Source organism: Scyliorhinus torazame, chromosome 30 (assembly GCF_047496885.1).
Source record: "Scyliorhinus torazame isolate Kashiwa2021f chromosome 30, sScyTor2.1, whole genome shotgun sequence".
In the NCBI taxonomy this organism is placed as follows: Eukaryota; Metazoa; Chordata; class Chondrichthyes; order Carcharhiniformes; family Scyliorhinidae; genus Scyliorhinus; species Scyliorhinus torazame.
This window is the reverse complement of record NC_092736.1, coordinates 10,770,900-10,783,252: the sequence shown is the minus strand read 5'-3', so window position 1 is coordinate 10,783,252 and position 12,353 is coordinate 10,770,900. Positions and strand designations below refer to the sequence as shown.

At 52.4% G+C, this 12,353-nt stretch overlaps 1 protein-coding gene across 1 annotated transcript in view; it reads left to right on the top strand.

Annotated features, from left to right (window-relative positions):
• ulk3 (unc-51 like kinase 3) overlaps positions 1–12,353 on the top strand; it is a 60,792-nt gene that overhangs the window by 17,146 nt on the left and 31,293 nt on the right. The window contains exons 5-6 of the mRNA XM_072492596.1: positions 118–261; positions 4,250–4,366. Coding sequence (XP_072348697.1) covers positions 118–261; positions 4,250–4,366 — 261 coding nt within the window. The remainder of the gene's footprint in view (positions 1–117; positions 262–4,249; positions 4,367–12,353) is intronic.

Below are 12,353 nucleotides of genomic sequence, written 5' to 3'. Positions count from 1 at the left end.
CAACATTAAATGTGCTATATAAATGCAATTTGCCGTTCTTCTACCGATTTACTAATGCAGCAAAAAAAAACTCCCCCCTGGAAAATCCCGACTTTAACCTGATGTCTTTATCTACAGACTTTGGCTTCGCCCAACACATGTCTCCCTGGGATGAGAAACATGTTCTGCGGGGATCCCCTTTGTATATGGCGCCCGAGATGGTTTGTCGGCAGCAGTACGATGCTCGAGCAGACTTGTGGTCAGTGGGCGTTATCCTGTACGGTGAGCTGCAGTGCCGGGTGGCACTTATTGCCCATCAACATTTCAGAGGGCATTTTCATTTTTTTTAAAGAGCCAACCACACTTGCTGTGGGTCTGGAGTCACATGTAGGCCAGACCAGGTAAAGATGGCAGATTTCCTTCCCTAAAGGGGCACTAGTGAACCCAGATGGGTTTTTTTTAGTGACGATCGGCAGTGGTTTCGTGGTCGTCCTTCGACGTTTGTAAAATTTCGAAATCAAATTTCACCATCTGCCACGGCGGGACTCGAACCAGGCCCCCAGAAGCCTCACCCGGGGTCTCTGGGTTACCAGCCCAGCGACGATACCACTACGCCGCCATCTCTCCGAGAGGGCAGTGGAAACTCTGGTGGGAGCATTGGTGACCCCACCGTCCCCAGCAGGAGATGGGAGTTGCTTCAGTTCTGCCAAGCCCTTGTTAGACTGCACGTGCCTCGTCACGTTGGTGAGGTGATCTTATTAAAACGCGTGGGGGGGCGGCGGGGGTGGGTGGGTGGGGGGGGGGGGCAGGAGGATGTCTCCACGTGGGCTGGGGGAGGAGGGGGGAGACTAGAACCAGGAGACACAGTTTAGGAACGAGAAGTCGATGCTTTCGAAGAAAGGAGATGAGGAGAATTTACTTTCCCCTCCTCGAGAGGGAATTCCCTCACTGGGAGAGCAATGCAGGATGCTCCCCTGAATTTATTCAAGGCAGAGTCTGATTTTTGAGAGACAAGGGAGTCGAGGAGTTTTTGAGAGACAAGGGAGTCGAGGAGTTATAGAGGGAAAGTGGATTGAGTGAAATCGCAACCAGATCAGACACGATCTCATTGAACGGCGGAGCAGGTTCGAGGGGCTGAATGGCCCACTCCTGACCCTATGATCCTGCTGTGAGGGGCCCTGGGCACCTCACCTCAAGGAGGCCGTGGTCTTGGTTGGGGTGTCCAGTGTAGAACGGTAACAAGGATTAAATTATCGGGAGTTTTCACAGAAGGAAGCCATTAGGCCCCGATTTGAGGGGTGATTCGATTGAAGCTGCCAAGCTATGAGGGGGACCTGAAGGACTCGCCTTCGCAACCTTGCCCCTCGCCTGAGGTGCAGTGATCCCCCCCCCCCCCCCCCCCCCCCCCCCCCCCCCCGGGTCATCTGGGACTGTGGCGACTTTACCTTTTACCTAAAAGAGAACTGAAAGGACAGATGGAGATAAATTATCTTTGCTGTTTTGGAGAGTGGAGGATGAGGGAGCAGAGGCAGCACGGTAGCACAGTGGTTAGCACTGCTGCTTCACAGCTCCAGGGTCCCGGGTTCGATTCCCATCTTGGGCCACTGTCTGTGCGGAGTCTGCACGTTCTCCCTGTGTCTGGGTGGCTTCCCTCCGGGCGCTCCGGTTTCCTCCCACAAGTCCCGAAAGACGTGCTGTTAGGTGAATTGGACGTTCTGAATTCTCCCTCTGTGTACCCGAACAGGTGCCGGAATGTGGCGACGAGGGGCTTTTCACCGTAACTTCCTTGCACTGTTAATGTAAGCCTACTTGTGAGAATAATAAAAGATTATTATTATTAGAGCTGTTTCTTTCAGGACTGAAATTGGGAAAAACACTACTCACGGAGGGGGGGAGGGGGGGGGGGGGGGAGAAGTTTGGAAACTCCCTCCCACAAATAACAATTGATGCTCCATCAATAATCGTCCATTTAAAAACCGAAATTGGTGGCTGTTTGCTCGCCAAAGTTGTTTAAGGAATTTGGAGGCAAAGGTGGGCGTGTGGGTTTGAATCCCAGATCAACCGCGACCTAATGGTGGAACATTCTCGATGGGCCGAATGGCCCTGGAGGGGGAAGGGAGGTTGAGGCAGTGCACTGTTTTTGAGATTCAGTGGGGGAAAGAGTTCAGAGCGAGAGGCAGCATAATGGTTCCCCGGTTCATTCTGGGGTGGAGGAGTGTTTGTTGCACAGAATAAAAGTGGGATTGATGTGCAAAGGCCAGCAAGGAGCATGGATTAAAGGTTTGACAGGTGCGGGCTCTTTATTCACCATCCCGAAGTCTGGAGGGACCCGATCACTGGCTACTTTTGAACCTGGAGAGATATCTATTCTTTATTTTTCATACTTTATTTTTCCTACTTTATTTAAACCCAAAATCCATAAAATACCCGAAACTGGCACACATCCGATCCCGAGCTTCCCGGATACGAGGCCCGGTATCTTCTCCACCGGACCATCCGGGCAGAGGTGAAGGTATCAGAAGACAAGTTGATGCTGGCAGAATCCTGGAGGGAATGAGCTGCACAGACTGCTCTCTGCTCAGATGCCACTAGAGGGTGCCACAGGCCCTCTCTAGGCTGAGAACCAGTTACATTTTGGTCGCACCTCTGCCAAACCCAAGACCTCTCGAAGCTCCTCTCAATCGATGTACAGTCACTATTGTAATATGATCATCTGTTTGAGGGATGACTGTTAGACATTGGGTAGAATTTGATCCCCGTGGGAGAGGTAGTTGGTTAAATATTTCATCCTGAAAGGTGGTCATTCTGACAGTGCGGCACTCCCTCAGTACTGACCCTCTGGCAGTGCAGCACTCCCTCAGTACTGACCCTCTGGCAGTGCAGCACTCCCTCAGTACTGACCCTCTGGCAGTGCAGCACTCCCTCAGTACTGACCCTCTGGCAGTGCAGCACTCCCTCAGTACTGACCCTCTGGCAGTGCAGCACTCCCTCAGTACTGACCCTCTGGCAGTGCAGCACTCCCTCAGTACTGACCCTCTGACAGTGCAGCACTCCCTCAGTACTGACCCTCTGACAGTACAGCACTCCCTCAGTACTGACCCTCTGGCAGTGCAGCGCTCCCTCAGTACTGACCCTCTGACAGTGCGGCACTCCCTCAGTACTGACCCTCTGACAGTGCGGCACTCCCTCAGTACTGACGCCCAGACAGTGCAGCACTCCCTCAGTACTGCCCCTCTCACAGTGCAGCACTCCCTCAGTACTGACCCTCTGGCAGTGCAGCGCTCCCTCAGTACTGACCCTCTCACAGTGCAGCACTCCCTCAGTACTGACCCTCTGACAGTGCAGCGCTCCCTCAGTACTGACGCTCTGACAGTGCGGCATTCCCTCAGCACTGACCCTCTGACAGTGCAGCACTCCCTCAGTACTGACCCGCCCACAGTGCGGCACTCCCTCAGCACTGACCCTCTGACAGTGCAGCACTCCCTCAGTACTGACCCGCCCACAGTGCGGCATTCCCTCAGCATTGACCCTCTGACAGTGCAGCACTCCCTCAGTACTGACCCGCCCACAGTGCGGCACTCCCTCAGTACTGACCCTCTGACAGTGCAGCACTCCCTCAGTACTGACCCTCTGACAGTGCGGCACTCCCTCAGTACTGACCCTCTGACAGTGCAGCACTCCCTCACTGACCCTCTGACAGTGCAGCCCTTCAGGGGGCAGTTAAGAATCAACCACATTGCTGTGGGTCTGGAGTCACATGAAGGCCAGACCGGGTAAGAACGGCAGATTTCCTTCTCGAAAGGGACATTAGTGTTCCAGATGGGTTTTTACAACGATCGATGACCCCCAGTCCGGAGTCCACCTTTCAATTCCAGGTTTTGTTTTTCTTTTAAAATTCAGTGAATTGATGGGGTTTGAACCCACGTCTCCCGAGCAGTGGCCTGGATCCTGGGATGACTAACCCAGTGACATTACCACTGAATTTTTTTTTTTTACTAACCCTAACCCTAACCCTAACCTAACCTAACCCTAACCCTAACCCTAATTAGGGGGGGGGGGTAGTGGCGGAGGGGGGGCATGTCCCCTCTGTCTACCGGATTCTAAATCCGAGCCCTGCTCTGCTCTCGAGTGATCTTCCAGTTTTGGAGTGTTTTGCCCACAAGTGGTTCCTGGCCCCGAGTTTAGAGATGAGGCGGGGGGTGGAGCGTCCTGCTGTCCCGAGGTGTGGAGGGGGCCTCATTGACTACGCTGTGCTCTCTTTCCAATGCAGAAGCTCTATTTGGACGCCCGCCCTTTGCGTCAAAGTCATTCACGGAGCTGGAGGAGAAAATCCGGAGTAATAGAGCCATCGAGGTGGGTGACTGTGAACGGTACTGCGGAGGTGGGGGTACAATGTGTGTGTGTGACAGGTTTTTAAAAAAATTTGCACGCTAAGAATATAACAACAACTTTCTTTTAAAAAGTACATTTGTGTAGTGTACTGAACCACGTTGTAGCGCAGGAGGAGACCTGAGTTTTACATCGTGGTTTTGAGGCAGGTGAATGGTGGAAGAGCTAACTTTTAAAGTGTCCTGACGGATGAGAGGCGGAGAGGGTTTCGGGGGTGGGGGATTTCCGAGGCTGGCGGTCCAGGCAGCTGGAGGATCGGCCGCGCGATTGGAAATGGGGGGCACCGCCGGAATTGGGGGAGCAAAAGGGATCTTGGACGGTGGTCAGGTCGCGGGAGGTTACGCCGAAAGGCGAAGAAGGGGCAAGGCCACGGAGCGAGAGAGGTTAGAATCTTAATAGCTGCAGCTTGATCCTGGGTTTTATTGGGAGCACCGGGGCAGCGAGTGTGGGAAACACCAGTTTCATTCACAGTTCAAAATCTGGCCACCCTGTAGAGCTTCCGGTTTTAATGGAGACATCTCAGGCCACCTTGCAATGGGAAATGGAACTCGAATCAACCAGCTCCCTTCATACTCCCTCCCCTTCCCCCGTAGGTGTGGGTGGAGTTCTGCGGGTGAAAGGCACCCGTCAGTATTTTACCTTTTTAATTTATTCTTTCACAAATGTGGGCATCGCTTCTTCGGTCAGTATTTATTGTCTATCCCTAATTGCCCTTGAGAAGTTGATGGTGAGTCGCCAACTTGAACGGCTGCAGACCTTGTGGTGTAGGTACACCCACAGTGCTGTTAGGGAGGGAGTTCCAGGATTTTGACCCCGCGCCAGTGAAGGAATGACATGATATCGTGCCAGGTACGGACGGTGAGTGACTTGGAGGGGAACCTCCAGGTGGTGGGGTTCCCAGGTATCTGCTGCTCTTGTCCTTCTAGATGGTAAGTGGTCGTGGGTTTGGAAGGTGCTGTCTGAGGAGCCTTGACAAGTTATTGCAGTGCATCTTTTTTTTTCATAAATAAATTTAGGCTTTCGGGGGGGGGTAGTAACTCACTGTAGAATTCCCAGCTTCTTACCTACTCCTGTAGCCACAGTATTTATATGGCTGGATCCAGTTCAGTTTCTGGTGAATGGAAACCCCCAGGATGTTGATTGTTTATACTGCGCCTTTCACAATCTCGTGCTGTCTCGAACCACTTTACTTGTGACATGAAATCAAGGTGAATGGCAGGAAATTCAGCAGCCAATTTCCGCACAGCAAGCTCCCACAAGCAACAACGTGATAATGATCGAATCATCAACATTTGTGATGTTGGCTTTTGGGGCGCCCCGGGAGACTTCTCTGCCCTCGCTGAAAATAGCGGCATGGCATTTTTTTTACGTGCCCCTCTGGAGGGCAGGCAGGGCCTTTAATGTTTCACACAAAAGATGGCAGCCCTGACAGTGCAGCACCCCCTCAGTACTGCACTGCGGGAGTCGGCCTGGATTTTGTGCTCTAGTGCCTGGATAGGGATGTAAACCCACAACCGACTGAGCTAGAGGCAGTGGCGCACCTACAAGGGCCGTAGCTGACTGCATGAACCAACACCGTTGCCACAAGTGGATATATCCAGTACCTTTACTTGTGTTTATGGCACCTCAGCTGATTTCTGCTGGAGGCTATTCTGCGCAGGTATCTGGCTAGCCATTTCCCTGGCTCACATCATTACAAGTGTGAATCTGATGTTAATTCTGTCACATTCTGCCTTGTCCTCTTATCCCTGCTCTTCAGCGCGAAGCTGTGAATTAGCGTTAATTTAAATAAATAAAAATTTTTAGAGTACCCAATTCATTTTTTCAATTAAGGGGCAATTTAGCGTGTTCAATCCAGCTACCCTGCACATCTTTGGGTTGTGGGGGTGAAACCCACGCAGACACGGGGATAATGTGCAAACTCCACACCGACAGTGACCGGAGCCGGGATCGAACCTGGGACCTCGGCGCCGTGAGACTGCAGTGCTAACCCACTGCGCCACCGTGCTGCCCTGAATTAGGGTTAATAATCCCCAGGTACTTTCTTATTGCTCTTGTGTGTAGCACGGGTAACAGCATCATTCATCTAAAGGCTGAACGATTCGATTATTCACTGATTTCCCAATCTGACTCCGTGTCATGCCAGCTATTGAGGGCGGCACGGCAACACTATGGTCAGCACTGCTGCCTCACAGCGCCAGGGGACCTGGGCTCGATTCCGGCCTCGGGTGAGTGTCTGTGTGGAGTGTGCGCTTTCTCCCCGTGTCTGCGTGGGTTTCCTCCGGGTGCTCCGGTTTCCTCCCACAGTCCAAAGATGTGCGGGTTGGGTGGATTGGCCATGCTAAATTGCCCTTAGTGTCCAGGGATGTGCAGGTAAGGTTATGGTGTTACTGGGATAGGGGGGGTTGGACATGGGTAGGGTGCTCTTTCAAAGGTTCAGTGCTGACACGATGGGCCGGATGGCTTCCTTTTTTTTTAATAAATATTTTATTGAAAATTTTTGGTCAACCAACACAGTACATTGTGCATCCTTTACACAACATTATAACAATACAGATAATAATGACCTTTTTTATATAAACAAAAAACAACAAATAAAATAAATATTAAATAACAAAAATGAAAACTAGCCCTAATTGGCAACTAACTTGTCACAGGCTATACCCCCCCCACCCACCCCCCCATTCCCCCCCCCCCCAAGTCCTGGGCTGCTGCTGCTGCCTTCTTTTTTCCCCCATCTATCTTTCCGCAAGATATTCGACGAACGGTTGCCACCGCCTGGTGAACCCTTGAGCCGACCCCCTTAGGACGAACTTAATCCGCTCTAACTTTATGAACCCCGCCATATCATTTATCCAGGTCTCCGCCCCCCGGGGGCTTGGCTTCTTTCCACATTAGCAATATCCTGCGCCGGGCTACTAGGGACGCAAAGGCCAAAACATCGGCCTCTCTCGCCTCCTGCACTCCCGGCTCTTGTGCAACCCCAAATATAGCCAACCCCCAGCTTGTTTCGACCCGGACTCCTACTACTTTCGAAAGCACCTTTGTCACCCCCATCCAAAACCCCTGTAGTGCCGGGCATGACCAGAACATATGGGTATGATTCGCTGGGCTTCTCGAGCACCTCGCACACCTATCCTCCACCCCAAAAAATTTATTGAGCCGTGTTCCAGTCATATGTGCCCTGTGTAATACCTTAAACTGAATCAGGCTTAGCCTGGCGCACGAGGACGACGAGTTTACCCTGTTTAGGGCATCTGCCCACAGCCCCTCCTCAATCTCCTCCCCTAGCTCTTCTTCCCATTTCCCTTTTAGTTCGTCCACTATAGTCTCCCCTTCGTCCCTCATTTCCCTATATATATCCGACACCTTACCATCCCCCACCCATTTCTTTGAGATGACTCTGTCCTGCACCTCTTGTGTCGGGAGCTGCGGGAATTCCCTCACCTGTTGCCTCGCAAAAGCCCTCAATTGCATGTACCTAAATGCATTCCCTTGGGGCAACCCATATTTCTCAGTCAGCGCTCCCAGACTCGCAAACTTCCCATCCACAAATAGATCTTTCAATTGCGTTATTCCTGCTCTTTGCCACATTCCATATCCCCCATCCATTCCCCCCGGGGCAAACCTATGGTTGTTTCTTATCGGGGACCCCCCCAATGCTCCGGTCTTTCCCCTATGTCGTCTCCACTGTCCCCAAATCTTCAGTGTAGCTACCACCACCGGACTCGTGGTATAGTTCCTTGGTGAGAATGGCAATGGGGCTGTCACCATAGCCTGCAGGCTGGTCCCCCTACAGGACGCCCTCTCTAATCTCTTCCACGCCGCTCCTTCCTCCTCTCCCATCCACTTACTCACCATTGAAATATTAGCGGCCCAATAATACTCACTTAGGCTCGGTAGTGCCAGCCCCCCCCTATCCCTACTACGCTGTAAGAATCCCTTCCTCACTCTCGGAGTCTTCCCGGCCCAAACAAAACCCATGATACTCTTTTCTATCCTTTTGAAAAAAGCCTTCGTGATCACCACCGGGAGGCACTGAAACACAAAGAGGAATCTCGGGAGGACCACCATCTTAACCGCCTGCACCCTCCCTGCCATTGACAATGCTACCATATCCCATCTCTTGAAATCTTCCTCCATCTGTTCCACCAACCACGTCAAATTTAGCCTGTGCAATGTGCCCCAATTCTTAGCTATCTGGATCCCCAGGTAACGAAAGTCTCTTGTTACCTTCCTCAACGGTAGGTCTTCTATTTCTCTACTCTGCTCCCCTGGATGCACCACAAACAGCTCACTCTTCCCCATGTTCAATTTATACCCTGAAAAATCCCCAAACTCCCCAAGTATCCGCATTATTTCTGGCATCCCCTCCGCTGGATCCGCCACATTAGTAGCAGATCATCCGCATATAAAGATACCCGGTGTTCTTCTCCTCCCCTAAGTATTCCCCTCCATCTCCTGGAACCTCTCAGCGCTATCGCCAGGGGCTCAATCGCCAGTGCAAACAGCAATGGGGACAGAGGACATCCCTGCCTTGTCCCTCTATGGAGCCGAAAATATGCCGATCCCCGTCCATTCATGACCACACTCGCCACTGGGGCCCTATACAACAGCTGCACCCATCTAACATACCCCTCTCCAAACCCGAATCTCCTCAACACCTCCCACAGATAATCCCATTCCACTCTATCAAATGCTTTCTCGGCATCCATCGCCACTACTATCTCCGTTTCACCCTCTGGTGGGGCCATCATCATTACCCCTAACAGCCTCCGTATATTCGTGTTCAGCTGTCTCCCCTTCACAAACCCCGTTTGGTCCTCATGAACCACCCCCGGGACACATTCCTCTATTCTCATTGCCATTACCTTGGCCAGGACCTTGGCATCCACATTGAGGAGGGAAATTGGTCTGTAGGACCCGCATTGTAGCGGATCCTTTTCCTTCTTTAAGAGAAGCGATATCGTTGCTTCTGACATAGTCGGGGGCAGTTGTCCCCTTTCCTTTGCCTCATTAAAGGTCCTCGTCAGTAGCGGGGCGAGCAAGTCCAAATATTTTCTGTAAAATTCAACTGGGTATCCGTCCGGTCCCGGGGCCTTTCCCGTCTGCATGTTCCTAATTCCTTTCACCACTTCTTCTACCGTGATCTGTGCTCCCAGTCCCGCCCTTTCCTGCTCTTCCACCTTGGGAATTTCCAGCCGATCCAAAAAATCCATCATTCTCTCCCTCCCATCCGGGGGTTGAGCTTCATACAATTTTTTATAAAATGTCTTGAACACTTCATTCACTCTCTCCGCTCCCCGCTCCGTCTCTCCTTCCTCGTCCCTCACCCCCCCTATTTCCCTCGCTGCTCCCCTTTTCCTCAATTGGTGTGCCAGCAATCTGCTCGCCTTCTCTCCATATTCATACTGTACACCCTGCGCCTTCCTCCATTGTGCCTCTGCAGTGCCTGTAGTCAGCAAGTCAAATTCCACATGCAGCCTTTGCCTTTCCCTGTACAGTCCCTCCTCCGGTGCTTCCGCATATTGTCTGTCCACCCTTAAAAGTTCTTGCAGCAACCGCTCCGTTCCTTACTCTCCTGCTTCCCTTTATGTGTCCTTATTGATATCAGCTCCCCCCTCACCACCGCCTTCAACGCCTCCCAGACCACTCCCACCTGAACCTCCCCATTGTCATTGAGTTCCAAGTACTTTTCGATGCATCCCCTCACCCTTAGGCACACCCCCTCATCTGCCATTAGTCCCACGTCCATTCTCCAGGGTGGGCGCCCTCTTGTTTCCTCCCCTATCTCCAAGTCTACCCAGTGTGGGGCATGATCCGAAATGGCTATAGCCGTATATTCCGTTCCCCTCACCCTCGGGATCAATGCTCTACCCAACACAAAAAAGTCTATGCGTGAATAGACTTTATGGACATAGGAGAAAAACGAGAACTCCTTACTCCTAGGTCTACTGAATCTCCACGGGTCCACCCCTCCCATCTGCTCCATAAAATCCTTAAGCACCTTGGCTGCTGCCGGCCTCCTACCAGTCCTGGACTTCGACCTATCCAGCCTTGGTTCCAACACCGTGTTAAAATCTCCCCCCATTATCAGCTTTCCCGTCTCTAGGTCCGGGATGCGTCCTAGCATTCGCCTCATAAAGTTGGCATCGTCCCAGTTCGGGGCATACACGTTTACCAAAACCACCATCTCTCCCTGTAATTTGCCACTCACCATCACGTATCTGCCCCCGTTATCCGCCACTATAGTCTTTGCCTCGAACATTACCCGCTTCCCCACTAATATAGCCACCCCCCTGTTTTTCGCATCCAGCCCCGAATGGAACACCTGCCCCACCCATCCTTTGCGCAACCTAACCTGGTCTATCAGTTTCAGGTGCGTTTCCTGTAACATAACCACATCTGCTTTAAGTTTCTTAAGGTGTGCGAGTACTCGTGCCCTCTTTATCGGCCCGTTAAGCCCCCTCACGTTCCATGTGATCAGCCGAGTTGGGGGGCTTCCCACCCCCCCCCTTGCCGGTTAGCCATCATCTTTTTCCAGCTTCTCACCCAGTTCCCACGCAGCTGTATCTCTCCCAGACGGTGCCCCCCCGCCCATCCTTTCCCGTACCCACTCCCCCCTTTCCCCAGCAGCAGCAACCCAGTAATTCCCCCCTCCCACTAGACCCCCCGCTAGCGTAATTACTCCCCCCATGTTGCTCCCAGAAGTCAGCAAACTCTGGCTGACCTCGGCTTTCCCCCGTGATCACGGCTCGCACCGTGCGACGCCCCCTCCTTCCTGCTTCTCTGTTCCCGCCATAATTATCATAGCGCGGGAACCAAGCCCGCGCCTCTCCCTCGGCCCCGCCTCCCATGGCCAACGCCCCATCTCCTCTCCCTCCCCACCTCCCCCATCACCACCTGTGGGAGAGAGAAAAGTTACCATACCGCAGGATTAAAACATAAAACCCCTCTTCGCCCCCCCCCCATTCGCCCCACCACTTTGTCCAAACGTTCATTTTCATAATCCACTCATTCCAATTTTTCTTCTACAATAAAAGTCCACGCTTCATCCGCCGTCTCAAAGTAGTGGTGCCTCCCTTGATATGTGACCCACAGTCTTGCCGGTTGCAGCATTCCAAATTTTATCTTCTTTTTGTGAAGTACCGCTTTGGCCCGATTAAAGCTCGCCCTCCTTCTCGCCACCTCCGCACTCCAATCTTGATAAACGCGGATCACCGCGTTCTCCCATTTACTACACCGAGTTTTCTTCGCCCATCTAAGGACCATTTCTCTATCCTTAAAACGGAGGAATCTCACCACTATGGCTCTGGGAGTTTCTCCTGCTCTCGATCCTCGCACCATAACTCGGTATGCTCCCTCCACCTCCAACGGATCCGTCGGGGCCTCCGCTCCCATTAACGAGTGCAGCATCGTGCTCACATATGCCCCGACGTCCGCCCCCTCCACACCTTCAGGAAGGCCAAGAATCCTCAAGTTGTTCCTCCTTGCGTTATTTTCCAGTGCCTCCAACCTCTCCACAGATCGTTTCTGGTGTGCCTCCTGTATCTCCGACTTCACCACCAGGCCCTGTATATCGTTCTCATTCTCTGCTGCTTTCGCCTTCACGACCCGAAGCTCCTGCTCCTGGGTCTTTTGTTCCTCTCTCAGCCCTTCAATCGCCTGTAATATCGGGGCCAACAACTCTTTCTTCATTTCCTTTTTTATCTCCTCCACGCAGCATTTCAAGAACTCTTGTTGTTCAGGGCCCCATATGAGACTGCCACCTTCCGACGCCATCTTGGTTTCTGCTTGCCTTCCTTGCCGTTGTTCCAAAGGATCCGCTGCAATCCGGCCACTTTCCTCTCCTTTTTCCATCCGTGTCCAGGGGGAACACCCTTCTGGTTTACCGCACGGTGTTTTTAGCCGTTAAAATTGCCGTTGGGGCTCCTATCAAGAGCCCTAAAGTCCGTTCCACCGGGAGCTGCCGAAACGTGCGACTT